Consider the following 26,428-nt stretch of genomic DNA (forward strand, 5'->3'; position numbering starts at 1 on the left):
CTAACGTCAGTACCGGGCAAATTAGTTCAAACAATAGTAAAGAATAAAATTGTCAGACACGTAGAAGAACATAATTTGTTGGGCAAAAGTCAACATGGTTTCCGTAAAGGGAAATCATGTCTTACTAATCTATTAGAGTTCTTTGAAGGGGTCAACAAACATGTGGACAAGGGGGGTCCAGTAGATATAGTGTATTTAGATTTCTAAAAAACCTTTGACAAGGTCCCCACCAAAGGCTCTTTCATAAATTAAGTTATCATGGGATAAGAGGGAAGATCCTTTCATGGACTGGGGACTGGTTAAAAGACAGGAGACAAAGGGTAGGAATAAATGGTAAATTTTCAGAATGGAGTGGTGTTCCCCGAAGGTCAGTCCTAGGACCAATCCTATTCAACTTATTCATAAATGATCTGGAGAAAGGGGTAAACAGTGAGGTGGGAAAGTTTGCAGATGACACTAAACTGTTCAAGATAGTTAAGACCAAAGCAGTCCGTGAAGAACTTCAAAAAGATCTCACCAAACAAAGTGACCAGGCAACAAAATGGCAAATGAAATTTAATGTGGATAAATGTAAAGTATTGCACATTGGAAAAAATAACCCCAACTATACATATAATATGATGGGGGCTAATTTAGCTACAACTAAACAGGAAAGAGATCTTGGAGTCATCATGGATAGTTCTCTGAAGACGTCCACGCAGTGTGCAGTGGCAATCAAAAAGCAAACAGGAAGTTAGGAATCATTAAAAAAGGGATAGAGAATAAGATGGAGAATATCTTATTGCCCTTATATAAATCCATGGTACGCTCATATCTTGAATAATGTGTACAGATGTGGTCCCCTCATCTCAAAAAAGATATACTGGCATTAGAAAAGGTTCAGAGTAGGGCAACTAAAATGATTAGGGTTTTTTAATAGGTCCCATATGAGGAGAGATAAAAGAGACTGGAACTTTCAGCTTGGAAAAGAGGAGACTAAGGGGGGATATGACAGAGGTATATAAAATCATGAGTGGTGTGGAAAAAGGAATAAGAAAAAAATATTTACTTGTTCCCATAATATAAGAACTAGGGGCCACCAAATGAAACTAGTGGGCAGCAGGTTTAAAACATATAAAAGGAAGTTCTTCTTCACAAAGCGCATAGTCAATCTGTGGAACTCCTTGCCGGAGGAGGTTGTGAAGGATAAGACTATAATAGGATTTAAAAGAGAACTAGATAAATTCATGGAGGCTAAGTCCATAAATGGCTTTTAGCCAATATGGGTAAGGAATGGTGTCCCTAGCTTCTGTTTGTCAGAGGGTGGAGATGGATGGCAGGAGAGAGATCGCTTGATCATTACCTGTTCAATTCACTCCCTCTGGAACACCTAGCATTGGCCACTGTCGGCAGACAGTGTACTGTGTTGCATGGACCTTTGGTCTGACCCAGTATGGCCATTCTTATGTTCTTATGAGTTCTTGCTCTTTCAATAATTCATATAATTTAATAATATGTTTTAGTTATTTGCTCAAAGACCCACAGTTAATAATACAGCTTGATTCAGATTTACTGACAGCTTGCAATATATTGTATGCTTTTTAAAATGCTTTGTCTCTATTGATGTGATATAATATTTGAAGTATTTAATTTACAATAATGGGTCCTGAACCCTCACAACTCCATAAAATTTGAGGATGCTTAGCAACTTGAAAAAGATAGTCAGCAACTCAGAATAAGGCCCAAAATTTGCAGAATTGGGATTGATGATTTTATGTAATTTTAAAAAAATGTATATATTATTAAAATAAGCAAAATGGCATTTCTGTCTGGGTACTCCGGAAATAACAACAGAGTTTTGAATGAATGAAGTTAGAAGGGGAACTTGAAATTTGTGAACTGGACATCTAGACATCTGAACATCTGTGTTCATTAAGGTCCAAAATCTCATACTCATTAATTAATGAGAAGTACCACCAATAGCCCCACTGATTCCAAGGGAATACTTGTGGAGTAAGGTAATGCTTAAGGACAGATGAAATGTGCATGTGTATACATCTCAAGAATGCTCACTTTTGAAAATGAATGGTTCAGAGACAGCAACAGTTGTGTTAACCTGCATCATATTAACATTCTTAGCATCTAAACATTTAATCTCCCAGGTTGTATTGATTTTTAAAAAGCTTAATTCCAGTGTCTCTTGTGGTTTAAATCTATATCAAATCTCAAAAAAAAAAATTAATATAAGACTTTCAATCAATTGACCATGCAAAAAAAAAAAAAAATCTCCAACCACCACAAACACATAGGAACACATGGTCCTTGACCTACTCTTATTGCTGAAAGTTACCCTAAGCAGTGGAGTGGTTAATTTTTACCAATAATCCACATGTTATAAATAAAAGTAATACAAGTAGAGAACCACGAAACACAGCATCTTCATGGTCTAGATGCAATTATGAATTGCCTAAGTATTAATCTGTCGGCTTCTAATAATATCTGAGCTTCTTGGCTGATTTCTAATGTGGTAATCTCTTCATTCCCTATTCGTTATTTTATTTGCAATATGGCATGTGCTAAAAAGAACACAACCATAATTAGTGTCCCCCCTCAAACAAACCAGGCAGTGCTAGATGACTGCCATTGTATTTTTCTAGTAACAATTAAATACTGCACTATAACCCCTGATTTTTTAATACACAACCCCATATTTATGACTGGAAGTAATTAGCCTCAAGTAGTAAATATTCAAAATAAACCAGTAATTAACTAGTGTATTTAAATGCCTAATTTCAAGACTAGTCTATTTCATAGTTTGTAGGAATCTTCACATTTTTTAAATTCAAAATTAAAGTGATTATAAATGTACTGTGACTCAGAAGCAGTTTTCAATACCTAGGAAGGAACACAGGACATGTTCCATTAAGTGTAAATGGAGCAGACAATTTTTCTAATTAATACAGATTATATGTGAGTGACAACCCAAGAGCCTTCATGGATGAACTAATATTCTGTGTCTTTATTCATGAATCTTTTGGGTGCATGGTTCATGTGGGCAAGAAAATCCAAACATCTCTGGGGCCACAGATGAGAAAAATTTCATTAAATAGCTGTCACTAGACTGTCTGGAAAACAAGAATTCCAGTTTGTGAAAAAATGTGCGGTTTTGACATTTGGTTCCATTCTGAAGCAGACCAAAACCAAGGCTTGCTTTTGCTGAGATAGAGAAGACCTAGAATCTCAAAGTGGTTGAGGCTAGATGAGTACACTTAATACTGGGCTCTTTTGGGATCTCTCTTTCTCTCTTCTGCTTGTCCTGAATGTGAAAAACTCTTGTCACACCAAATACATTCTGAAAAAAGGGTGCTTCAATGAATTGGCATTTAGTAACAAACACAAATTGTCAAGAGTTCCAAACCAGCTTTAGTTACCCCATATTTTGGAAAAATTAAGATATTAAAATTCCTTTTTTATTGCTGCATTTCTGCATTTCCTTTTCAATAATTTCTCATTATTTAAGGACTGGAGGTTTTCCTGTGTAACTAGCATTTACTGTATGCCTTATTTAAGGCAAAAAGCAGATGGAACTATCTGCAGCATAAAATAGTGAGGATGGGGAAGGAATCCTTCCAGGTTTATTCAAACTATTACCTGTGATGAGGTCTCTCTCTTCTTACTTGTATTACTAAGAGCAGAGGGGATGTTGGGAGTACAGGTAGGCAGTCCTTTTACAAGATCCAAGATTGCAACCAAATTACAACCTATAATGTTGTAGAGATCCATAAGATATGCAATGATGGATGGGGCAGTGCTGGCCAACATTCAGTGACTAAAGTGTTTATACTCAGATAGCTAGAGGGTGCTTTGCAGGGAGCGAGGGAAGCCAATGGGAGAAGGTGTTGAAATTTGAATTGGAAGATATAGCTGTCTGCTGGTTTTTTTTGTGTGAGTTTTAAGTCACGAGTTGGAGGAACATGATGAATTGAACCAGGCAGAACTATCAAGCCTACAATAAATACTGGGCATGGAAATGGACTGGACTTTAAAGCACAAATCTGAGAGTCGATAGGGAATGAAATGTCTATTTAGACACAATCAGGTTACTTCCTTTGCTTTGTTGTTTGGTTAAACTTCTTGGTGCTAAATCCATGCGTCTCCCCCGCCCCATACACTGTATTAAACTGAATCCCAGAGATACAATTCTCTGTGTTTTAATCTTTTCTTTTCTCAGTTGTTTTATAACACCTAGCAACCTAGCATGCTTTACTAAGTATATCTTTTTGTTTTGTTAATAAAATCACACTTTTAAGGCTATGATTTGTGTCTTGTGTCCTGGAAGGTAATAGGAGATCTGTGCGTGTATGCTTAAGACTGAGAAGTTAGCTATCAGAGACTGCAGTTTGTTTTCTCGTCTTTTTCTTTCAAGCTCTCTTGTGGCAAAAGAACTTGGGGTACTTCTCTGGAATAAGTTCAAGTGCTTTCTTCCTAGGTACAAGAAGAAAGGGGTTTTCGCTTGGTGGAAGCAGCCTCCCAAGCCAGGGAATCTGTAACCTTAGGCAGAAGCCTATAGAGGCAAGGTATTTTTAAGGTCTCTTGTGGGCCCTCATCTTTTGCACTGGGAGTGCCAGAGTGAGGAACAGCCTTAAAATATGTACAGCAAGATTTTTACCTCTTCTCTTGTGTGTGATCTGGGACAGCAATGCACTTCAAACAGTTATCAAGGAGAGTGTAAAACTGGAATAAAGTTTTAACTATTCAAGCTAGCTTTCACTACACACTTCTTACCCTGATTTATCATTTTATAACTTAAGAAAACAACAAATAGTCTGATAGCACTTTATAGACAAACAAAACATGTAGATGTTATCATGAGCTTTCGTGGGCACAGATCATTTCTTCAGATGACCGGTCATCTGAAGAAGTGGGCTGTGCCCACGAATGCTCATGATACCATCTACATGTTTTGCTAGTCTATAAAGTGCTACCAGACTATTTGTTGGTTTTTTTTTAGTTTATCCTGTACAGACTAACTCGGCTACCCCCTGAAGCTTCTTGTTATTTTATGTTCACCCAGCTACTGACTGTTCCCCTCCAAGTGCAGCACCTCCATTATCCCCTCAATCATGTTAGGCCTCCAATTCTCCCTGTCATAAGTTAAACCCATATATAAACTGTTTAATTTAAAAAATAGCTAATGCCTAAAAATAATAGCCTCAAGGTCAATGTACAGTATGCCACTTACAAAAACAAAACAAATCAGCAATACCTCTGAACATAACAGTTACAAAGTACAAGGTTTTATAAGAGAGACATCAACATAGCATCGTCAGTATTACACATCAAAACTTACGGGCAAAGCTCTACTTCCAGATAGTTTTCAGTCTCACTATTCAGAAAAAAAGATTCAACAACTGTAAAATAATAAAAAAAAACACACACAGAAAAGATGAATGAATGAATAAAGAAAATATGTACAGTACTAGAGAAAAGAAACAAACTCCGCATGAATCTGTAATATGCCCCTGCAAGCAGAATGTTAAGTATTGATTAGGAGGTTAAAAGTAACCAACCTGGAAATAAGGGGAAGCTGTCAGCATGATTAACTGCCAGGGGCTACCATAAGGATTAAATCCACAGGTAAGCCGCATGTCCTCTTAATTATTATTTTATTCATTTTTAAGATGTTTCAGGTGTTGCAGAGTTGAGAGGATAGAGAATGTCTCAATATTGTGTTACATTCTTATATAGTCATGAATATTTTTCCCCGTGGGACAAATACAAATACTCTGTGTGGTGGAATCTCTAGACATGCACACTCTGTAGTTAAAAACTAATATACTTGAAAGGGGACAGATTTGGTACTGAACAAATAAGGTAGACTGATCTGCTTTCACATTACCCCTGAAGAGACCAGAATTCTAAAAGGTTTGATTTGATTTTTAGTGAAAATTCTGATTGTTTATCATGCAGGGGAAGATTGGTTCAGAATACTCTTTTGTTTCTGCATTGCAGCATTGTACTTTGTAATAGATAAATTATCCAAAATATGAAAGAATGCTACTGTTCAAACTGGGAGACATTTTTTAAAAGGAAGTTTTCTGGAGGGAAAATTGCCTTATTTAAAAATGTAGTTTTGTTTACAAATTCTTAATACCTTCAGAACCTTCCATTTTTTTCAAAATTTGGGGGATATTTTATTCAATTATATTATCAAAAATCATTAAACCTTGTTCTTAACTAAATATGTAATTTGTGTTAAACGGAAATGTTTGTAAGATGCAGGTTTCAGTAAATAAAAGCATTCAATTTCAAATGCTATTTTGATGAAAACCTGACACACAAACATTCACAAACAAAAACTGCCCCATTTAAAACTCTACAAAATGGAAGAGTTCAAAGTTTCTCACTAAATTGTTTCTTTTTCCATCAGCTTGAGTGAGCATATCTATATATATTTAAGTAATATTAAGTGTTTGAGATATTGCAAACTTTAGCTGTCTAAAAACTGATATTCCAATGTATCTTTTATGTACATCTATCCTCAAATTGCTCCTAAAATACAACTATTTTATATGATTAATTTTAGTGATTCTTCTCATACATACAGAACATGATACGTAACTCAGACTCTTAATTTGTTAACCAAATATTTTTCATCTCTTTACACAACTGATCAATATGCACCAGGAAAAGGAGAAGGAGTCATTGAGATAGCTTTGTTCTCTTTCAACCTCAGATACAGAAGTCATTTTACCTACTCAACCAAAAAATTAAGTGCATCCTTATGATCTGTGAGGCAAAAGACAAGAGAAACTTAGGACTCCTAATGATTCACAGATCTCCAGATGGAAACCCATTCAGCTTCTTGGAGGAACTTTTAAAGCTACTGTCCAGAATGGAATTGGAATCCCCCCAGCTTGCTTGTCCTTACTGACTTAACCACCACATAGACAACGTACTTGATCTCATGGCCTACATGGAAACCATGGGATTATCCCAGGCAGCCTCTAAATCAACATGTGCAAATGGACATACTATGGATCCTATCTTGAGCTCAGGTGTGTATACTTGAGACATCAACATACCACATTCCTGGTTTGAGCATAACCTCATCCAGGTGAGACCATAAACTTTCTCTTCTTCCCACCATGATAGTGAGCAACCTTGATGAACCTGCAGAGGGCAATATCCTTTTCTGGACATTCCAGCCATTCAGTTAACAAAAATATTTCTCAATAGTTAAGTCTTGGGACCTACTCCTAATTGTCTTGTTGGCGAGGGTTAAAGCCATAGACAGTGGGTCCTAGAGAGTTCACAGGAATGCTAGGTAAACAGGAAGTGAGTTGTCAGAAGGCCAGGAGAACCATAGAATCATATGGTTTTGAACTGAAATCAGTGGCAATCCTTTTCCTGCTATTGTGTAACCAGAACAGACGGAAGGATATGAATTAAGCAAGGAAGCCATGCATGAAGTATCCAGCAACATCTATGCCTAGGGAAAGATGTAATTTTGAACCAACAGATATGTGAGTAGAACAGGGAATGTTTAGTCAGATGTGATCAGGTTATTTTATTTTATTTTTGGGTCTGTTGGACTTCTCCGAGCTGAGTACATATATGTAGGATGAAAATTTCTGAGGCAGACTATGATATTCTGTTAAGAACCCCTATTGTAAATTTGGAGTCTGGGACTGGCACACAAACACAGTACATGATAGTTACCCCCCCACACACACACCTAGCCCAGGGTGGGAGACAGGACATGACACATTCAATGATGCTAGGCACAACTGTGCCATTGTTAAGTACTCCTAATATCTCTGCTTTAATCCCCAGATGGACCATGTCCTGCAGAGATACCTTCTTGAAGCTAACAGACATATCACCACTTAACTGATAATTGATGTCTACTTTGTTTAAATACTTGTTTTACTGGAAACACTATGTAACTTTATATTATTGTTCTTATCTTGCCTTACTATTAGCATCTATCTAGGGCCGTGGTCACCAACAGGTCGATCGCGATCTACTGGTCCATCGCGAGGCCTCCACTAATCGTTCGTGAGGTGTCCTGTCTGCCCCACCCCGAGAAGCCCCACTACTTACCTCAAGTGAAAATGGAGGTAGTGTCGGCTTGCCGGGGATGGACAGAAGTCCCGCAGCTTAACGCCACTTGCAGCGATTCCAGAAGTGCGCTAGCTGCTCTGCCGGGGGTACTGCGGGAGGGAGCATCATCTCCCTGCACCGCAAAGGAGGAGTGAGTCAGCCCCACGGGAGGTGCACAGGGGGTTTCCCAGTGTGCGTGGGGGGGGTTGGCCCTGGGGCAGGCGTGCGCGTGGGGCTTCCCTGCGTGGAGGGGGTAGGGTTGGCGCCAGGACAAGCATGCGCGGGACTTCCCTGCACGGGGAGGGGTTGTCCCTGGGGTAGGCGCTAACGGGACTTCCCTGCGTGGGGGAGGGGGAGGTTGGCGCCAGGACAAGCACGCGCGGGGCTTCCCTGCGCGGGTGGGGGGTGTCGGCCCTGGAGCAGGCACACACTGGTTTCCCTGGGGGTAGGGAAGAGAATCCTGGGAGGAGGGAGATGCAGGGGACTCTCCGCCTCTACTGGCACCCCACTCCCCAACCCCACTTCCCAGCCACAGAATGCTGTCCCCACTCCTCTGTCCCCAGCCACAGAACACTGTCCCCAGCTACAGAACTCTGTCCCCACTCCCCTGGCCCCAGCTACAGAACTCTGTCCCCACTCCCCTGTCCCCAGCTACCGAACTCTGTGCCTATTCCCGTCCCCACTCCCCGAACTCTGTCCCCACTGGCACCCTGTCCCCTGCTGCAGAACCCTGTCCTCTGCCCTCCCAACACCCTGTTCCCTCTCCCCTGCCCCCAGCCGCAGAACTCTGTCCCCCCAAAATGTATAATTTTAAATGTTTCATTTTAGATTTAAATAGCATGAATAAAAAACAGACCATTTATTTCATAACTATAAACACGTGATTTTAATTTTAAGTATCGCATAATTTAAAAATAAACTGTTTATCAGAGTAAGTAAGGGCTGGGGATGGCAAGTAATGGACGGGAGGAGAATAGAGAGGGCGGGGCTTCAAGGAAGGGGTGGGGCGGTAGATCTGAGCCTGTTCTGAGATTTAATAAATGATCTTGGGTGTAAAAAGGTTGGAGTCCACTGATCTAGGGGGTCCGGGATCTTCCCCCCTCCCATCACTTTGATCTGCCCATTGAGCATCCTATATAACTAGTTATAACCTATCGTTTGGCAGTGTTCACGGAGCTTAGCAAGTGACACTCCACCCAGTGCTGTGTGTGTAATAAACTCTCCTGCTTGCTTCACATATGGTGTCCAGATTCTGTTCCTTCAATGTAACTACCCCGTTATACTATAACTTTCCAAACTGAATCCCAGGGAAGTAAATCTCTCTGTTTTAATCCTTTTCCCCCCCAGTTGCTCTGTATCACCTAGCAATCAAGTAATGTTTCACCAAGTATTATTTTGTTAATAAAAATCACCATTTTAAGACAATGATCTATGTATACACGCAGGAGGCTCTATGTACATGTGCCAAAAAACTGCAAAGCTAAATTAGTAAGAGAAATTACAGGTTTTCAAACTCTCTTCACAGGGAGTACTAAAGAACCTGACCGGACCCCATAGGAAAGAATTCCCAAATGCGCGTCCCTGGGTTCTCAAACTTGTTGGCTGTGTCTACACTGGCATGAATTTCCGGAAATGCTTAAAACAGAATAGTTTTCGTTATAAGTATTTCAGGAAAAAGAGCGTCTACATTGGCAGGCTGCCTTTCCGGAAAAGCCCTTTTTCCGGAAAAGCATCTATGGCCAATGTAGACGCGCTTTTCCGGAAAAGAGCCCCGAGCGTCATTTTCGCGATCGGGGCTTTTTTTCTGGAAAAGACTACTGGGCTGTCTACACTGGCCCTTTTCCAGAACAGTGTTCCGGAATAAGGACTTATGCCCGAGCGGGAGCAGAATAGTTTTTCCAGAATAGCGGCTGATTTTGTACAGTAGAGCATCGTTGCTTTTCCGGAAATTCAAGGGCCAGTGTAGACAGCTCACAGCTTATTCCAGAAAAGCGGCTGATTTTCCAGAATAAGTGGCCCAGTGTAGACACAGCCGTTGTGTTTTTTTGCATTTGGGTGGTAGCAGTGATCCCATTCTAAGGCCAGGGAATCTGTGACCTTTTGAGTTTTAACACAAGCCTTTAGTGACAAAGTATTTTAAAGTATCTTGCAGGCCCCCACCTTCTGCACTCTAAGTGCCAAAGTATGGAAAAGCCTTAGCATTGTGGCAAAAGTGAGATAACATGTCAAGACTGTGCTCTGTCCTGGCACATGGTTATTTGCAGGAGCAGAGATTGGACTGGGCATTGCAATTTCACTCAGCTGCATTTGCATTCCTCTCTCGAAAGAGTAATGCAGTGTAGACATACCTTGGTAGACTGTATCAAAAGCTTTCCTCAAGTCCAGGTGTTCCACATACACTCATCATAGAAGGGCAATCAGGTTGATTGCCCTTGGTGAATCCATGTTGACTATTCCTGGTCACTTTTCTCTCTTCCAAGTGCTTAAAAATGAATTCCTTGAAGATCCCCTGTGTGATTTATCTGGGGACTGAGGTGAGGCTGATCAGTCTGTAGTTCAATTGATTGTCCTTCTTCCCTTTTTTAAAGATGGGCACTACATTTGCCTTTTTCCAATCATTCGGGACCTCCCCCAATCTCCATGAATTTTCAAAGATAATGGCCAATGGCTCTGCAATGACACCTGCCAATTCCCTTGGCACCTTTGGATGCATTAAGTCCAGACCCATGGATTTGTGCATGTCCAACTTTTTTAAATAGTTCTTAATCTGTTCTTCCTCCACTAAGGGCTACCTACCTCATTCCCGTACTGGTGTTGCCCTAGTGCAGTAGCCTGAGAGCTGACCTTGTTTGTGAAGACAGAGGGGAAAAAAGCATTCTTTACTTCAGCTTTTCCCACATCACCTGTCACCAGGTTACCTCCCTCATCCAGTAAGGGTCCCACACCTTCCCTGATCACCCTCTTATTGCTAATAGGCCTGTAGAAACCTTTCTTGTTACCCTTCATATACCTTGATAGCTGCAATTCCAATTGGGCTTTGGGCTTCCTGATTACAATCCTGAAGGCTTGAGCAATATTTATACTCCTCCCTAGCCATCTGTCCAAGTTTCCACTTCTTGTAAATTTCCTTTTTGTGTTAAAGTCACCAAGGATTTCACTGCTAAACCAAGCTGGTTACCTACCATATTTGCTTGTCTTACTGCACATCAGGATGGTTTGTTCCTGTGCCTTTAGTAAGGCTTTTTTACAATACTGCTAGTTCTCCTGGATTCTTTTCTCCTTCGTGTTAACATCCCAGGGGATCCTGCCCATCAGTTCCCTGAGGGAGAAAAAGTCTGCTTTTCTGAAGTCCAGGGTCTGTATTTTGCGGTTTTCCTTTCTTCCTTTGATCAGGATCCTGAAATTGATCAACTCATGATCACTGTTTCCCAGGTTGCCAACCACATCTACTTCCCCTACTAATTTTTCCCTGTTTGTGAGCAGCAAGTCAAGCTGTGCATGGCCCTGGTTGGCTCCTTCGGCACTTGTACTAGGAAGTTATCCCCAACATTCTCCAAAAACTTCCTGGATTGCCCACTGTATTGGTCTCCCAACAGATGTCAGCGTGATTCAAGTCCCCCATGACACTAGGGCCTGTGATCTGGAAGGTTCTCTTAGTTGTCTGAAGAAAACCTCACCCACCTGATCTGGTAGTCTATAGCAGACACCAACCAGAACATCACCTCTATTGCTCTCACTTCTAAACTTAATCTCAAGACTCTCAACAGGCTTTTCTTCCTCTATATACTGGAGCTCTGAGCAATCATACTGATCTCTTACACATAGTGCAACTCCTCCACCTTTTCTTCCCTGCTTTTCCTTCCTGAACAGTTTATATCTTTCCATGACAATGCTCCAATCATCTGAGTCATCCCACCAAGTCTCCATTATTCCAATCAAATCATAGTTCTTTGACTGTGCCAGGAGTTCTAATTCTTCCTGTTTGTTTCCCAAACTTCTTACATTTGTGTACAGACACCTTAGATAACTAGCTGATTGCCCTATCTTCTCCATACAAATCAGGGGTCCTTTTCTGTTGCACCTTCCTCCTTGTGTTTCTTCCCCTGTATTCCATTTTCCTCACTAACGGTACGTCTAGACTACCGGGTTTTGTCGACAGAAGTTTTGTCAACAGTATCTGTCGACAAAACTTCTGTCAACAAAGAGCGTCCAGACACATTGAGTTCTGTCGACAAAGCAAGCTGCTTTGTCGACAGAACCCTGTAGTCTAGACACAACCCTACAGGCAATAACACCTTCTGTCGACAGAACTCTGTCGACAGAAAGTGTTATTCCTCGTAAAATGAGGTATACCAGCGTCGACAAAACTGCTGAGTTCTGTCGACGTTATGTCAACAGAACTCAGTGGTAGTGTAGACGCTGGTATAGTTTTGTCGACAAAAGTCCACTTTTGTCGACAAAACTCAGTAGTCTAGACACACCCTAAGTTTGCAAGCCTGCCTGCAAAGATGCTCTTTCCTCTCTTCATTAGGCAGATCCCATCTCTTTCTAGCAATCCTTGTGCTTGGAACAACATCCAATGGTCAAAGAAACCAAAGGCCTTTCTCTGACACCACTGCGCAACCATGTAATTACTGCCAAAATGTGACGATCCCTACCCGGACCTTTTCCTTCAATGGGGAGGATGGAGAGAACACCACTTGCACCTCAAACTCCTTGATCCTTCTTCCCAGAACTACACAATCTGCAGTGACCTGCTCAAGGTCATTCTTAGCAATATCATTAGTTCCTACATGGAGAAGTAGGAAGGGGTAGCGGTCTGAAGGTTTTATCAGTCTCAGAAAACTCTCGGTCACATCCTGAATTCTAGCTCCATGTAAGCAGCACAGTTCTTGAGATTCCCAGTTTGGACAGCAGATGGATGTCTCTGTCCCTCTTAGGAAGGTGTCCCCAGCTACCACCTCCCATCTTCTTTTCTTGAGTGATGGTGGTTATGGACAGTGTTCCCTCTAAGATTTTCCATTCTTGGGTGGATTGAATTTTCTTTTGGGTGGGTTGAAATGTCTTATGAGCAACACCAATATTGAGGTAGTGTGTAGATGTGCATCCACCAGTACAAACAAAAAATGTAGATATAACATATTTTCAATAATCCAGAAGTGTGGAAAAAATATATTAAAATAAGGGATAATTAATAAGGAGCAATGTTTATGATTATTTAATATGAAATCAAATAAAAAGAAAATTAATACTACCCTTGGCTAAAGAAATGGATTGTGCTCATGGAAGTTCATTATACTATTTAGGTATCTTTGTTAGTCTAAGGTGCTATAAGATCATTGTTGTTTTTTTAATTTTTTTTAGTTACAGACTAACACGACTACCTCTCTGAGGCCTTGCAGTACATGTATCATCATCCTTTCTAACAGACAAATGCATGTTTCAAAGATCTTGCAAATAAAGTTTCATCTGAGAAAACAGCTAGCATCACACCTAGTACTTGCTACTTCTGACTTATAAGAACCAGAACTCTACTAGATAGCAAAGATCTGGCCTTAATGGAATACAGTTTCCGTGTATTAATTACCACAGGATTTTAAAACATCATTAAGAGCAAAGTTTTAGATATCTGCAACACTCAAAAAATTTCATTAAAATAATCTTTTTCTTTCTTACCTTAAGCCATTAACACGGGGCTGGGCAATAATTTTTGATGAGGGGGCCACTCCAAGAATTTGGTAAGTGGTTGCACTTAAGTGAAGGCTACACTTTTCCATTATATTAATGGAGGAGGCGCAGGGGTCTGGGACAGAGGTTGGGTGCAGAAGAGAGATTGGGGTATGGGATTGGGGTGTGGGATCTGGGAGGGAGATTAGATGAAATAGGGGATCATGACCTGGGGCAATGGAATGAAGTGAGGAGGGGGTGCAGGGCCTAGGAAGGGGTTGTGATCGGGGGCAGAAGTGTAGGAAGGGGTGCAGGGATTTGGGCTGTGACCAGAGATACTGGATTGGAGTGCAAAGTCTGAGAGGAAGTTGTGACCTGAGGAGAGGTATAGGAGGGGATGCAGTGTCTGGGAAGGTGTATGTGGGCTGGAGCGGGGGTGCATAAGGTTTTGGTTACATGGGGTAGGAAGGCAGAAGGGATTCAGAGGGTTGGGGGAGGGTGGGGCTGGAGTGTCAGAGACCTGGCTCCCAGTCAGCAGCCCAGCAGGTTCCTTAGCCAGGTGCCTGCCTTCCAGGCCCTGTATGTGCTCAGAGGAGCTGCAGGAGCCATACTTATTGTTCTCAAGTGAATGCTGTGAGTTCAGGGAATGGGGGAGGAGGGACACTTCACATGCTGCCTGTCCTGCAAACTGGCAGCTGCTATTGGTTGAAACCGGCCAATAGGAGCTACTGGGGGTGAGGGCAGCATGAGAAGCCTGTCTCCCCTCCCTGCAGGCTCTCAGAATTCAGAAACACACACATTCTCCTTCCCCAGCCAATCCACTGAGCTCCCTGCCTTTGTGGGGAGCTCTGAATCTCTGTGCGTGGCTCAGAAAAGGGCTGCACACCTGCACGGGTGCAAAGTTTATAGGGAACCTTGGCTGTGGAATCCCCTTCCCTAGGGCTATGCATCCCATGCCTGTCAACTTCCAATTCTAGTTTATTGTCTTCTGGGACAATACAGATTACAAAATCCACAAAATAAGTGAGAGATTGGAACAAAACATTCTCAGCTGAAAAAATCCAACTACAGAACAAGGTTCCAGAGGTCTACAATTGCCCAATAAATTTCTTTCTGCTGGATCTTGAGGCTTTGAAACAGGGAGCTGCAAGCAAGGGTAGGTCAAATATGGGTGTGCGTGTGGGAAGCATAGGAAGATATAAATACTCTTCAAGCACTATTCAGAATCAATTTTGTTCACTTGAAACAACAAAGTAAGACATTAATTTTGCAGAATTTCATAATATTATCATCCTTCTCCTTTCTTGCATGATTTGATCACCAGTGAACTAATATGAATGTTGACATTTAAACTACAGTACCATTATCATGAACATAAATTCCCTCAGAGTTAGTGTTTCAGGCTGTTTGCAGTCACAAGTAGATTTTACTACATAGTGTTTTTCCACATTCTGAAATCTATCACCAATATATCTATAGCTAAATAATTTCTTACCTTCATAATCCCAAAGTCCATCAAAAGGCTTCCCTGGCTCACCAGATGGAGCAGAAGGGTCATTAAAGAATAGGGAATTCACTTGCATTATTAATCCTTGGTCACCTGCCTTAAATCTGATGGTTACAGGCTCATGCATCACAACAATGCTGTCCCAGGTTCTTGTAATCTTGTATTCCAACTACAGAAGATTACAGAAGAGTAAAAAGAGAAATAACGTAAAATGGATAAATGCTGGGGACTGTTTCTTAATGACAGTTTTCCAGAGAAAGAATGTGGGAGCATCTCAGTAAAGTTCTTGTTCTGCATAAATAGTTGGAATGGGACATGGAATAAAGCACATCTTTTTCAAGCTCCTGAAACACTGAGTGCTCATTTAATACCACACATCCTTTTCCTACTTAAAAAAAAATCTCCAATTACAGTTTAACTGACCTGTGATTGTCAGTACTTCATTAGATCCTAGAATATTTCAATAACTGTGGTAGTTTTATGCTATTATTACAATGCACAACTAGAACAACTTTTTTTTTCTAATTTTTACTGGCTTTACCATATTCTTTTAGGGATGAACTTTGACCTTTCTCCACATTTATAAAAATCTCATGACAGTGAAAAAAATGCAATTCTAATGTAGAGACATGAGTTTAAGTGGCAAGGCAGTATGTGCACTTCTCTTCTTATCATTTTCATACTCTGTACTATTGTTAAACTTTTCTATTATTATTTATGAATAAATTGTACTATGTACTGGTGCGCTCTTGAGAATTACATTTCTGCCATTCTGTTTGTCAGGATGAAGCTTTTTAGACACTTCTCCCTGCATTAGCTTTACCCTTTTCTTATATACCAGTGCTACACAAAGTCCAATGTAGTTTTAAATAGCTTCAATTAATAAATTTATGGAGTATTGTGAGAACTACATAGTGATTTAGAAGATATGTGTGGGGAACATGATAGCAAACAAGTATGTCATATTGGCAAAAGTAGTATAAAGTTGCTATTTTGATGGATTATGAATGTATAGAAATGTAAAAAGGGAAAAGGGACCAAGGAATCATGATGTCTGCCGAGGATATAGCAGCAATTTAAAAGTGAAATGAGATGATTATATACATTAAAAAGGCATGACATTTTTGTTTACCTAACCATAATCTCACTGATCTGAAGGTGGCAGTCTTGCCACTGGCCAATCCCCTCAAGCCAAATACCCAGGGAAATCTTGGAATTACAATACATATTTTTGTATTCAATGCAAAATTTAATTAAATTACTCATGGGCTTAATCAAGATATGGGGTGGTGGACCTTTTATCACTGAAGGTGCTAACAGCTTTCTGAACGGTATCCTTCCTGCCTTTCTGAATGGTATCCTTTATCCTCTGACTTTGATCTTTATCTACTCAGGTTTAGCACCCTTTCTCCTGATACTTTATTTATAGAGGTAGGAGGGTGGGCAACACAGCATCTTTCTCCGGCCCCACTTCCCTTCTCCCTATATAGTTCGAGTTTTCTTATCCCCTAGTCATAACTCCGGTCATCTGAAGAAGTGGGCTGGGCCCACGAAAGCTCATGATACCATCTACATATTTTGTTAGTCTATAGACTCTATAAAAGCTACCAGACCATTTTCTTGCTCTCTTTTGGAGTACAGGTTGGACATTCCTGGTCCAGCACCTTGCAGACCACACCAATCACTAATCAGGGAATTTGCTGGACGAGGGAAGGTTCCCTGCCACTGCCCTTTGACCCTCATCACTGTCAACTCCGGTGGCCCCCTCACTACTTCCAGCCCCAGCCGGCCCTGCCCTAGCTGGAGGCTGCCCACGGGCTTCAGCAGCCTTTACTGTCACAGGCTGCCACAGTCTCTGGCTCTGGCCCTGTGCTACTGCAGGTCCTACCCCAGCTGCCACTGCCGGCTCCAGCCCTGGTCCTGCTGCCATGGGCTGGTGGGGGCTGTCTCTTGTCCCAGACCTGCTGCCACAGGCTCCCGGGGGCTGTTGAGGACTTGGGTTCCACCTCCGTGGCACCTGCGGACCCTGGCCCCATGCTCCCGCAGGCTGCCCGAGGCTCCGTCCCTAGCCCCATTGCTGCCACAGATGCTGGGGCTGCTGCCAGCCCCAGCCCAACTGCCGCGGGTTCAAATTCCTGTCCTGTGGCAGCGCGCAGGCTCTGGCCCGGCTTCCACAGGCTGCCCCGGGGCTCTGGCCCCATCCTACCATGGGCTGGTGACTGCCTGGTCCTGTGCTGCGGGTGCTGCCCCAGACCCAGTCTTGGTGATGCAGTTTGTGGGGGCTGCTGCTGGCTCCAGCCCCACTACTGTGCTAAGGATTGCCGCCAGCCCCATCCCCATCCCACAGCTTCAGACCAGTCCCACTTCTGGATAGCCTTCTTGCCACTAGGCTACTGGGCTCTCTGACCCAGGAACATCCATGGTCATGCTGGGCCACGGATGTTGCTGGACTAGAGACTGCCAGTTTGGGGAGGTGAAACCTGTATTGTGTATCACTTAGCTATATGAGCTGATGTACCAATGCAACAGCACCCCCTTTGGCCACACAGGGCCAGAGTGAACCAAGGGTCATTGGATCTGGCCAGGCAGTCAGTCAGCTCAGAAATTTACTAGTACAAGCCTGGGTTTCTTGACCCATGAATTCTCCTGGATGATATTATTAAAGATCACCATGATGCCAACATACAGGCAAGTGAACCCAAAGAGTCTAGGTGTGGTATAAGTAAGTGATAACGAACATAATTTATTCCTATTTTAACCCTCAAATAGCTTCCAGTACTTTTGGTGAAGCATCTCTAAAGTATATAGCAAAATAAAGTTGCTTACAGAGTAGGAAAGGAGGAAATACAGTTCAGCTATCAAGCTTCAATAATGTTATTACAGATATTGCAATTAAGCGCAGTGAGGTACACTTTAGAAATGGAGTTGACATGAAAAAGATTAAATTAGTATTTTTCAAAGTACATAGAAAATTTTGCCATGCATACTTCAGAAACATTTAGCTTAGCTAAAACTGAAAATACACCAAGGGTAATATTCTGTGTAGTCTCTCTCAGAGAAACAAATCAGAATTTCTAAAAAGTATTAAACAGAGTAAAGTATGAAATAACACAGGAAAATAAACACAAAGCTTCTTTCTTTTGAAGTTTCTTAGGGTATGTCTACACTACAAAGTTAGTTCGAACTAACTTTCATAGGCGCTACACTAGCGCTCCGTTAGTTCGAATTTAATTCGAACTAACGGAGCGCTTAGTTCGAACTAGGAAAACCTCATTTTACGAGGATTAAGCCTAGTTCGAACTAGCTAGTTCAAATTAAGGGGTGTGTAGCCCCTTAATTCGAACTAGTGGGAGGCTAGCCCTCCCCAGCTTTCCCTGGTGGCCACTCTGGCCAACACCAGGGAAACTGTTCTGCCCCCCTCCCAGCCCCTTAAAGGGGCACGGGCTGGCTACGGTGCCCGTGCCAGGTGCAAGCCTGCCAGCACCCAGCCAGCAGACCCTGCACCTGGCACGGATCGAACTACTCACCTGATGCTCCCCAGCCCTCCCCCTTTTCCCGGGACCAGGCTAGCGGCTCCCAGGAGCTTGCCTGGGACCGCAAGAGGCGGGCACCCGCCTGGGCTAGTGCAGACATCGTGTACCTCGTCCACGATCTCCGCACTAGGCACAGGAAAATGGCCATCTAGGGCAGGAGAGCTGCCAGCCTGGCCACCCAGGAGCAGGTGTGCAAGAGAATCAAGGGGGTCCAGTGAGACCCCCAACCCTGAGCCCTGAGCTTACAATGGCCGTCCTGGGTCAGACCAAAGGTCCATCTAGCCCAGTAGCCTGTCTGCCGACAGCGGCCAACCCTAGAGACCCTGGAGGGGATGGACCGAAGACAGTGACCAAGCCATTTGTCTCGTGCCATCCCTCTCCAGCCTTCCACAAACCTTGGACAGGGACACCACTCCTACTCCCTGGCTAATACCACTCCATGGACCCAGCCTCCATGACTTGATCTCACTTCCCTTTAAACTCTGTTCTAGTTCTAGCCTTCACAGCCTCCTGCAGCAAGGAGTTCCACAGGTTGACTCTCTGCTTTGTGAAGAACAACTTTCTGTTACTAGTTTGAAGCCTGCTACCCATTCCTTTCCTTTGGCGTCCTCTAGTCCTTCTTTATAGGAACTAATGAAGAACTTTTCTGTATGCACTCTCTCCACCCCACTCATGCTTTTAGAGACCTCTATCCTGTCCCCCCTCCGTCTCCTCTTTTCTAAGCTGAAAAGTCCCAGTCTCTTTAGCCTCTCTTCATGTGGGACCTGTTCCCAACCCCTGATCATCTTAGTTGCCCTCCCCTCTCCCAGCCTCTCTCTTCCCCTCTCCCACCTCCTTTTCCCAGTCTCCCCCAGTTTTGTTCAATAAAGACAGATTCCATTTTGGAAGACACGTTATCTTTATTTTGTACATCAAGAAGAGGGGCTAGGGAAGGGTAAGTGGAAGAAGGTGAGGGAGGAATGGGGCACGAGCCCCCAATGGGGAGGACTGGGCTGGCTCTGCAGGCTTCTGGGGGTGGAAGCTCTCCTGAAGCCCCCCAATTGCCCCCTCTCCGCAGATGGCAGCCTGCGGCAAGTGCAGCCGGTCTGATGGCCGAGTGGTGTGATGTGCCCAGTGTGGGTAGTCCTGGCACTCCAAGCCAGGACTGCTTTGCAAGCGGGGCACCCCTGAGAACTGTCTGTCCGGGGTGGGGGTTGGGACCCTTTAAGCACAGCCCTCGGCTAGCCTGAGACAGCATCTCCATGCTCTAAGTCCTCCTCTGATGCCCTGCCGGCACTGCTTCCGGCCATCCTTAAGCCCAGTTCAGGGTCCACTTAATGTGGACATGCTAGTTCGAATTAGCAAAACGCTAATTCGAACTAGTTTTTTAGTCTGGATCCGTTAGTTAGAATTAGCTTAGTTTGAATTAACTAATTCGAACTAAGTTAGTTCGAATTAACGTTGTAGTGTAGACATACCCTTAGAAATTGCCAAAAGATGGTCTTCATTATTTATGCTGCTTGGTTTCTTATTTCCATTATATATATTAGATCCTGATTTTCCATTCCACTGGATAGAAATCTGATTAAGGCCATTGTTCTATACCAGAAAGAAGCAGCACAAGGCATAAACAAAATTTTAGCGTTTGCCTTTTAGGCTATGTCTATACTATAGACTTTACAGCAGCACAGCTATACTACGAGGTCTCCTGTGTAGCTGCTCAATGCTAGTAGGAGAGCGTTCTCCTGCAAGCATAAACCACACCCACACAAGCAATGCTAGCTATGTCCACATGTGCACTTTTATTGGTGAAACTTATGCCCCACCTCTAGCTGATACATTTTTGCTGACAAATGTGGTAGTATAGACAAAACCTAAAAAAGCTACCTGTATTCATCAACAGTATTTAAGGCATTGTAAGTTTTTTGGAAGGTGTGCATGAACTCATATTAAACTTTTGAAAAATAAGCTATTCTTCAAACCATTATTTTGTCACAAACCTTTGCATATTATAACTTTTATAAACGTACACTTACCTCCCTTGTTTTACTCTCCAGTGATTTTGTCTGATGATTATTAGTGAAAACATTTCTACTTTAGGAAAACAAAAAAGTTAAAAACTGTGAATAGATGATTGTGTGGTATAATTTAGTATTTAGTTGCTATAACATACATAATCACACAACTAAGAAATATAGCAGTTAAAACCAGCACTGTACAAACACAATTTTTGAGGGATTTCTTATTTTAGAAACAACTGGGAGTGAAACTGGATGAACATAACTGGGTTGGGTAAAGTATCATTTTGATAACCTTCTTCTTCCATCTAGTGGCAAGAAGGAGTAAAAAACTAGGTATCTGGGAACACTGTCATAAAACATTTCTAAATGCAACTGCAAAGACTCATTGATGTGACAAAGAGTGGGTGAGTAATGCAGAAAACCTAACATTTATGAATGAGTTCATAAGGGTAATAAAAAATAAAGTCAGAAAGAATTAGAAATACATGAGCTAAGACAAGCCAAAATTCTGTTTTTGCAGGTATGTTATTTATTCAGTCATTTAGTTTAATATTTTAATTTTCCAAACTAGTCGGTCTAGATAATTTCACTATATATGAACTTGTCACTATCTGATGCTTGATTCAGATGTAGTTACTGAGATTTCTGGTGTATGGTTCTACAAAAGTAGAGTCTCTAAGAAATGTTATTGCTTAAGAATCTATTCAGTCCTCAGATGCCACAATGATTGGAGTCATCTGAGGACCAAAACAAATAGTTCCGAGGCATCTATTGCCCTATAACTGGAGTTTTTTGGGACATGTAAAAAAGAAAATGTTATTAAAATCAATTATTTCCTCTGAATTACCATTCACAGGAATTTTGCCAGGGAGGGAAAAACATGCATATTGGGATTTGGGTGCCATGCAAAGGGATGAAAGGAATAAATATCAGAAATTGTCATATTAAAGAAGACCGATGCTTCATCTAGTCCCAAACCTTGCTCTTTATTGGCCTGATACTTCAGATGAAGGCAAAATTAAAATACTATCGGTACATCTACACAGCAGGGTGAAACTCGAAATAAGCTACGCAACTTGAGCTACACTAATTGCGTAGCTTAAGTCCAATGAGCTTATTTCAAAATTGGGCACGTCTATACAGCACTTATTTCAAAATAGAGCACTCTTCCTCTGACTTCCCTTACTTCTCATACAATGAGGTTTACAGAAGTCAGATAAGAAGCCTGTTATTTCAAATTTATTTCAAAATAACGGGCTTGCTGTGTAGATGCACAATATGTTATTTTGGAATAATGTCCATTATTCCAAAATAACACTGCTGTGTAGACTTACCCTATGTGTGAAAAGTGGACCCAAATCAAAAGTGGAAATACACCTATAGCATTAAACTTCCCTTCCCATTTCCAAGTTGGATTCTACTTCATTCCTAAGCCTTAGAGGAAGTGATAGAGAGTTGCTTAGGGCTCCATCAAAGTTTGTATAGTGAAACTGTCATTTCTTTAGAGGTATTTTCTCCTCCCTGATGCAATAACTCCTCAGAAGCTGTGGTTATATTATTGGCTCTCAAAGCCACATAGATAGCCCCCTGTATGGGGGAGGGGTAAAGCTTCTGCATTACACAATATACATACATTAACTCCATCTAAATTAATTTAATTTTTAGATTTACTTTATAATAAAAAATAGTAATAGCAATTAAAACCACTTTGTAGACAAAAATTAAGAGAGTCATTTTTTCCAGTCATAATTAGAAATGGTAGAAAGGTGTCCAATACCTGCTTAGGAGAGAGTGATGGATAGGATCAGCTACACATGCCGCAATAACAGCTAAAATACACAGAGCCTTCATTTTTTAAAAGACTAAACCAGGAGAAAATTTGCCACATTTATACTCCAGCTGTTGCTATCACAGCTAAGTAACCACTGGACATTTCTGATTCCTGCTATTTAAATGGTGATTAATAACATTTACCGTCCTTCGCAATGTTTTAATAATTGACTAAGATTACAGATTAACATTCCATACTGGTATGTTGCAGGCAGCAATTCATTTTGATACTTTGAACAATTTCCTTAATCACTGTGGTAAAACATGCAGTCCAACATTATTAATTTAACTCCACTCATTGTAAATGATAGTGGCACAGCAGCACCACTACAGTTAAGGTCACATCGTGGCTTCTGTTTAAAGATCAACCTTTCCAAGTCCTCTAAAATTTACATGCTTTGTCAGATTCCTTTGAAAATTTGGTGAAATTTAGAAGGATACATGGTAGGGTTAGTAACCCAAATTTGAAGTCATTTGAGCTATGGATTGAGGAGATAAAAGCACTTCTCAAAAATGGCCATTTTTCAAAAAGTTTTTACTTCCCCTCCTCCCCCCTCACAGTACCAGAACTCTTGATATGATGTGGGTCACAATGGTCTTCATTTATTGAGTTTTACCCATGGTATTGCAAAGCACCCATTAAATCTATGAGGGACGCTCATTCAGAACAGTACTTAAGAAAATGCACATTTGTACAATATGCATGTTCCAATACAATAAGAAGTTTAAAGAATTTAAACCTGCTACTTTATATACTTTAACACGTGATTTTTGTAAGTGCTCTAAAATCCATATGGTTACTTGGATTGCTTTGCATGCCAAATTTCTGCATAGGATAACATTAATGATCTTTGACCAAAAAGTTTCCAACTTACAGTAATTTGAAGAAATCCAGTTTCCTTCTGCTGCTTGTATTGCTAAAGTAAGAGGTGCCAATGATTGGATGAATTACAGACTTCACTGAAAATTTGACAGCTATGGAACTCATCACTCAATTAAGTTAATTAAGGACAAGCTAATAACAACCCCCCACTTAAGACAGAATTTTGGATTGAGTGGCTGAAAGTTACCACAAATTGTAACTAACTGGTGGCAATTTTTTTGTGGGTAATATACTCAAAGTATTTGGGGGGAAAAATAGACATGTTGTATATTTCCTGGGATGGGAAATGTATGAAGGGGTCAGAGGAGTGGGAAAGTAGGGGGACAGGAGTTTGGGGCTCCAGCAAGAGGATGGGTTTAGAGGAGAGGACAGCGTTTGGGGGCTCAGTGAGGGAGATACAGGATTAGGGGAGTGGAGGGACACTGAAAATAGGCTGTAGGGGCACAGGCACTATCAGCTCTACTTCCTCTCTTTCCATGCATAAGCCCAGAGCTGGGGGTTCTAGCCACTCTCCAGGATTCTGAACCCCTTTCCCTGCCCCCCATATGAGACAGTATCTAGGGGGGACCGTGCTGTGATGGGATTTCTGAACCCCTCTCAATACTCTAATGCAGTGTTTCTCAAAGTGGTCCATGGACCCACTCTGAGAAAGCTGCTAATGGACCGTTCCAGGTTTGGTTTTGTAGCAACAGAGCCTCGCAGCTCCCATTGGCTCTAGTTTGCCATTTGCAGCCAAGGGGAGCTGTGAGAAGCAGGAGCCTGGGTCACGCCACTTTCCATGGCTCCCCTAGGCAGCAGATTGCAAACTGAAGCCAATGAACACTCCGCGGCTGCAAAGCCAAACTGGAGTGTCCCATTAGCAGCTCTCTCAGACTGGGTCTGCGAACCACTTTAAGAAACACTGCTCTAATGTGTGAGACACAACGTGGAGGACTTGTGCCTAGCTACACGGGTTTCACCCCCCCTTGTGTGAGTCAGATGTGGAGGGGGGAGCTTACCATTTTGTGTGAGTCACGGATCTCAAGCAGTCCTATCCTTTGCATGCAGAAGGCACTTGTCTGCGCTTGTCATCCAGGTTGTAGTAATCTCCACTGTATGTCCTCAGTCAATTGAGACCATCATATAGAAATGAATGGGCACCTTTCAGAGCCTCCTGGGTCACAGCTGCATGTGGGTCTCTTCCTGTAATCTGGATTAGTTTAGCCCCACTCTCTCTAGCAGCCCATAGAACAAGTCACACAGTTACACACTGGAGCAGAGGAAAAGTGACATGGACAACCTTCCCCCAACTTTTTGTCCTTTAACAGTGGTAGATAGAATCTGTGGTGTGTCTACACAGCACTGTAACTGGAAATAAGATACGCAATTTGTGTAGCACAAATTGCATATCTTATTTCAATGCTATTTCAAAATAGCTTATTTAATCATTTGGTGCTCTCTACACAGCACTACATTTCAAAATAAAGTGCTATTCTGAAGCACACCTCACAGTTTTTATAGAATGAGGTTTACAGGGACATCGGAATAGTGAGCCCAAAATAACTGACTTACTGAAAAGATACGGGATAGCTATTTCAGGATATCCCGGTATCCCGAAATAGTGTTGCAGCATAGATATAGCCTGGCTGACAGTGAATGAGTTGTAAAAGGATCATATTAAGCAGGGTGAGGGTGACATTTTGGTAATGATCGGGGCAAAAGAGTGGCTTAAGGGGTCAAACAGCTACATCTAATGGCCCATGCCAAGAGCCAACTTACCAAGTTCAGGAAACAAGCTGGAGCAAAAAGTTAGAAACCAGGAATCAGGGACTAAAGCCAGAGTATCAGCTGAAATATGGGCAGAGACAAACAAACAGGAGCAAGAAACCAAGCAGGGAAGCAGAGACAAGGAGCAGAAGTGGAGGGGAAGGGAGTTCAGAGCAAGGGGTAGGAGCAAGAACAGAGTTACAAACAGGACTAGGGAAGCAGTGTAAAACTGAAACACTTGAGTAGCCAGGGTCTCAGACCTGTGACCTGCATTTAAAGTGTATTAGGAGCCAGGTGGGCAGGTAGCCCAGCTCAGTTCCTGCTCGTGCTGGATCTGGGAGCTCTGATCCCCCTGTAAAAAGGGGCTGCAGCCACCCCGTGCTGCTGTGGACCAGTTCCCACCTGGCACCCTGTACTGCTGCCTCTGATACAGTGGGTACTGGCCCTGCCCTCGCAGATTATAGAATAGTCGACTAGCCTATAAGAATTCATGAGGTTACTCGACTATTCAATTAACCAATATTTAACAACCCTAGTCAGAATCTCTGCCAGTTTCTAGTAGGCTTGCGAGGGCTGTGGCGTCATCCAAGTTGTCTGGGCAGCAGCAATGCCTCCAACAATTTTCCCATGCCAAACAAAAAAACCCTCACCACAATCAAGAAGTCACCAACTCTAGTTTTTCTGTACTCCAAAAGCCAACCTTGGGCAACTACAGAAAAATTTAAAATCAAGGACAAACTTTCAAAGGTGGTATTTAAGAGGTACCTCTTTATTCTTTTAAAGTTATATCACCAAGAGAAAGGCATAGAAATGTCCCATAGAGCACAGAAACATTGACCAAATCCTTGTATTGCTAGTTATTCTGTAGTTACCTCCGTTTCTAGTGTTGTCAAACCAGAATGTTTCCTGATACACACAAACTTTCCTGGAATTTAGAAAGAGGAATGTTTCGTAAGGTGTACTTGTGAGACCCTCAACTGAAGACACACTCACACAGGCCATGTTTTAAAGAGGCTGTTAGCTCACTTTGAATCAGCAGAACTTAAAAGAAGTAATAAAGAAAAATACAGAATTTGCTGTTGCCAACAGCCAAGAATGATTTTTATAAATGAGACAGAGTGGGTGAAGTAATATCTTTTATTGGACCAATTTCTGTTGGAGAGAGAGAGACAAGCCT

The 26,428-nt window shown here is 42.0% G+C and overlaps 1 protein-coding gene across 2 annotated transcripts in view; it reads right to left on the reverse strand.

Annotated features, from left to right (window-relative positions):
• The window catches only part of LOC102462442 (UPF0462 protein C4orf33 homolog), a 42,687-nt gene extending 19,988 nt beyond the window's left edge, over positions 1–22,699 (reverse strand). Inside the window, exons 1-4 of one of the 2 annotated variants that reach the window (XM_025187117.2) lie at positions 22,570–22,699; positions 20,808–20,865; positions 15,248–15,428; positions 5,330–5,390 (exon numbers count right to left, since the gene is read on the reverse strand). In XM_025187117.2, the coding sequence (XP_025042902.2) occupies positions 5,330–5,390; positions 15,248–15,428; positions 20,808–20,865; positions 22,570–22,643 (374 nt within the window). In that variant the 5' untranslated portion in view covers positions 22,644–22,699. The remainder of the gene's footprint in view (positions 1–5,329; positions 5,391–15,247; positions 15,429–20,807; positions 20,866–22,569) is intronic. The other variant, XM_075929953.1, reaches the window with a different exon arrangement.
• Positions 22,700–26,428: the final 3,729 nt, after the last annotated feature.

The sequence above is a fragment of the Pelodiscus sinensis genome, chromosome 5, assembly GCF_049634645.1.
Source record: "Pelodiscus sinensis isolate JC-2024 chromosome 5, ASM4963464v1, whole genome shotgun sequence".
Taxonomy (NCBI): Eukaryota; Metazoa; Chordata; order Testudines; family Trionychidae; genus Pelodiscus; species Pelodiscus sinensis.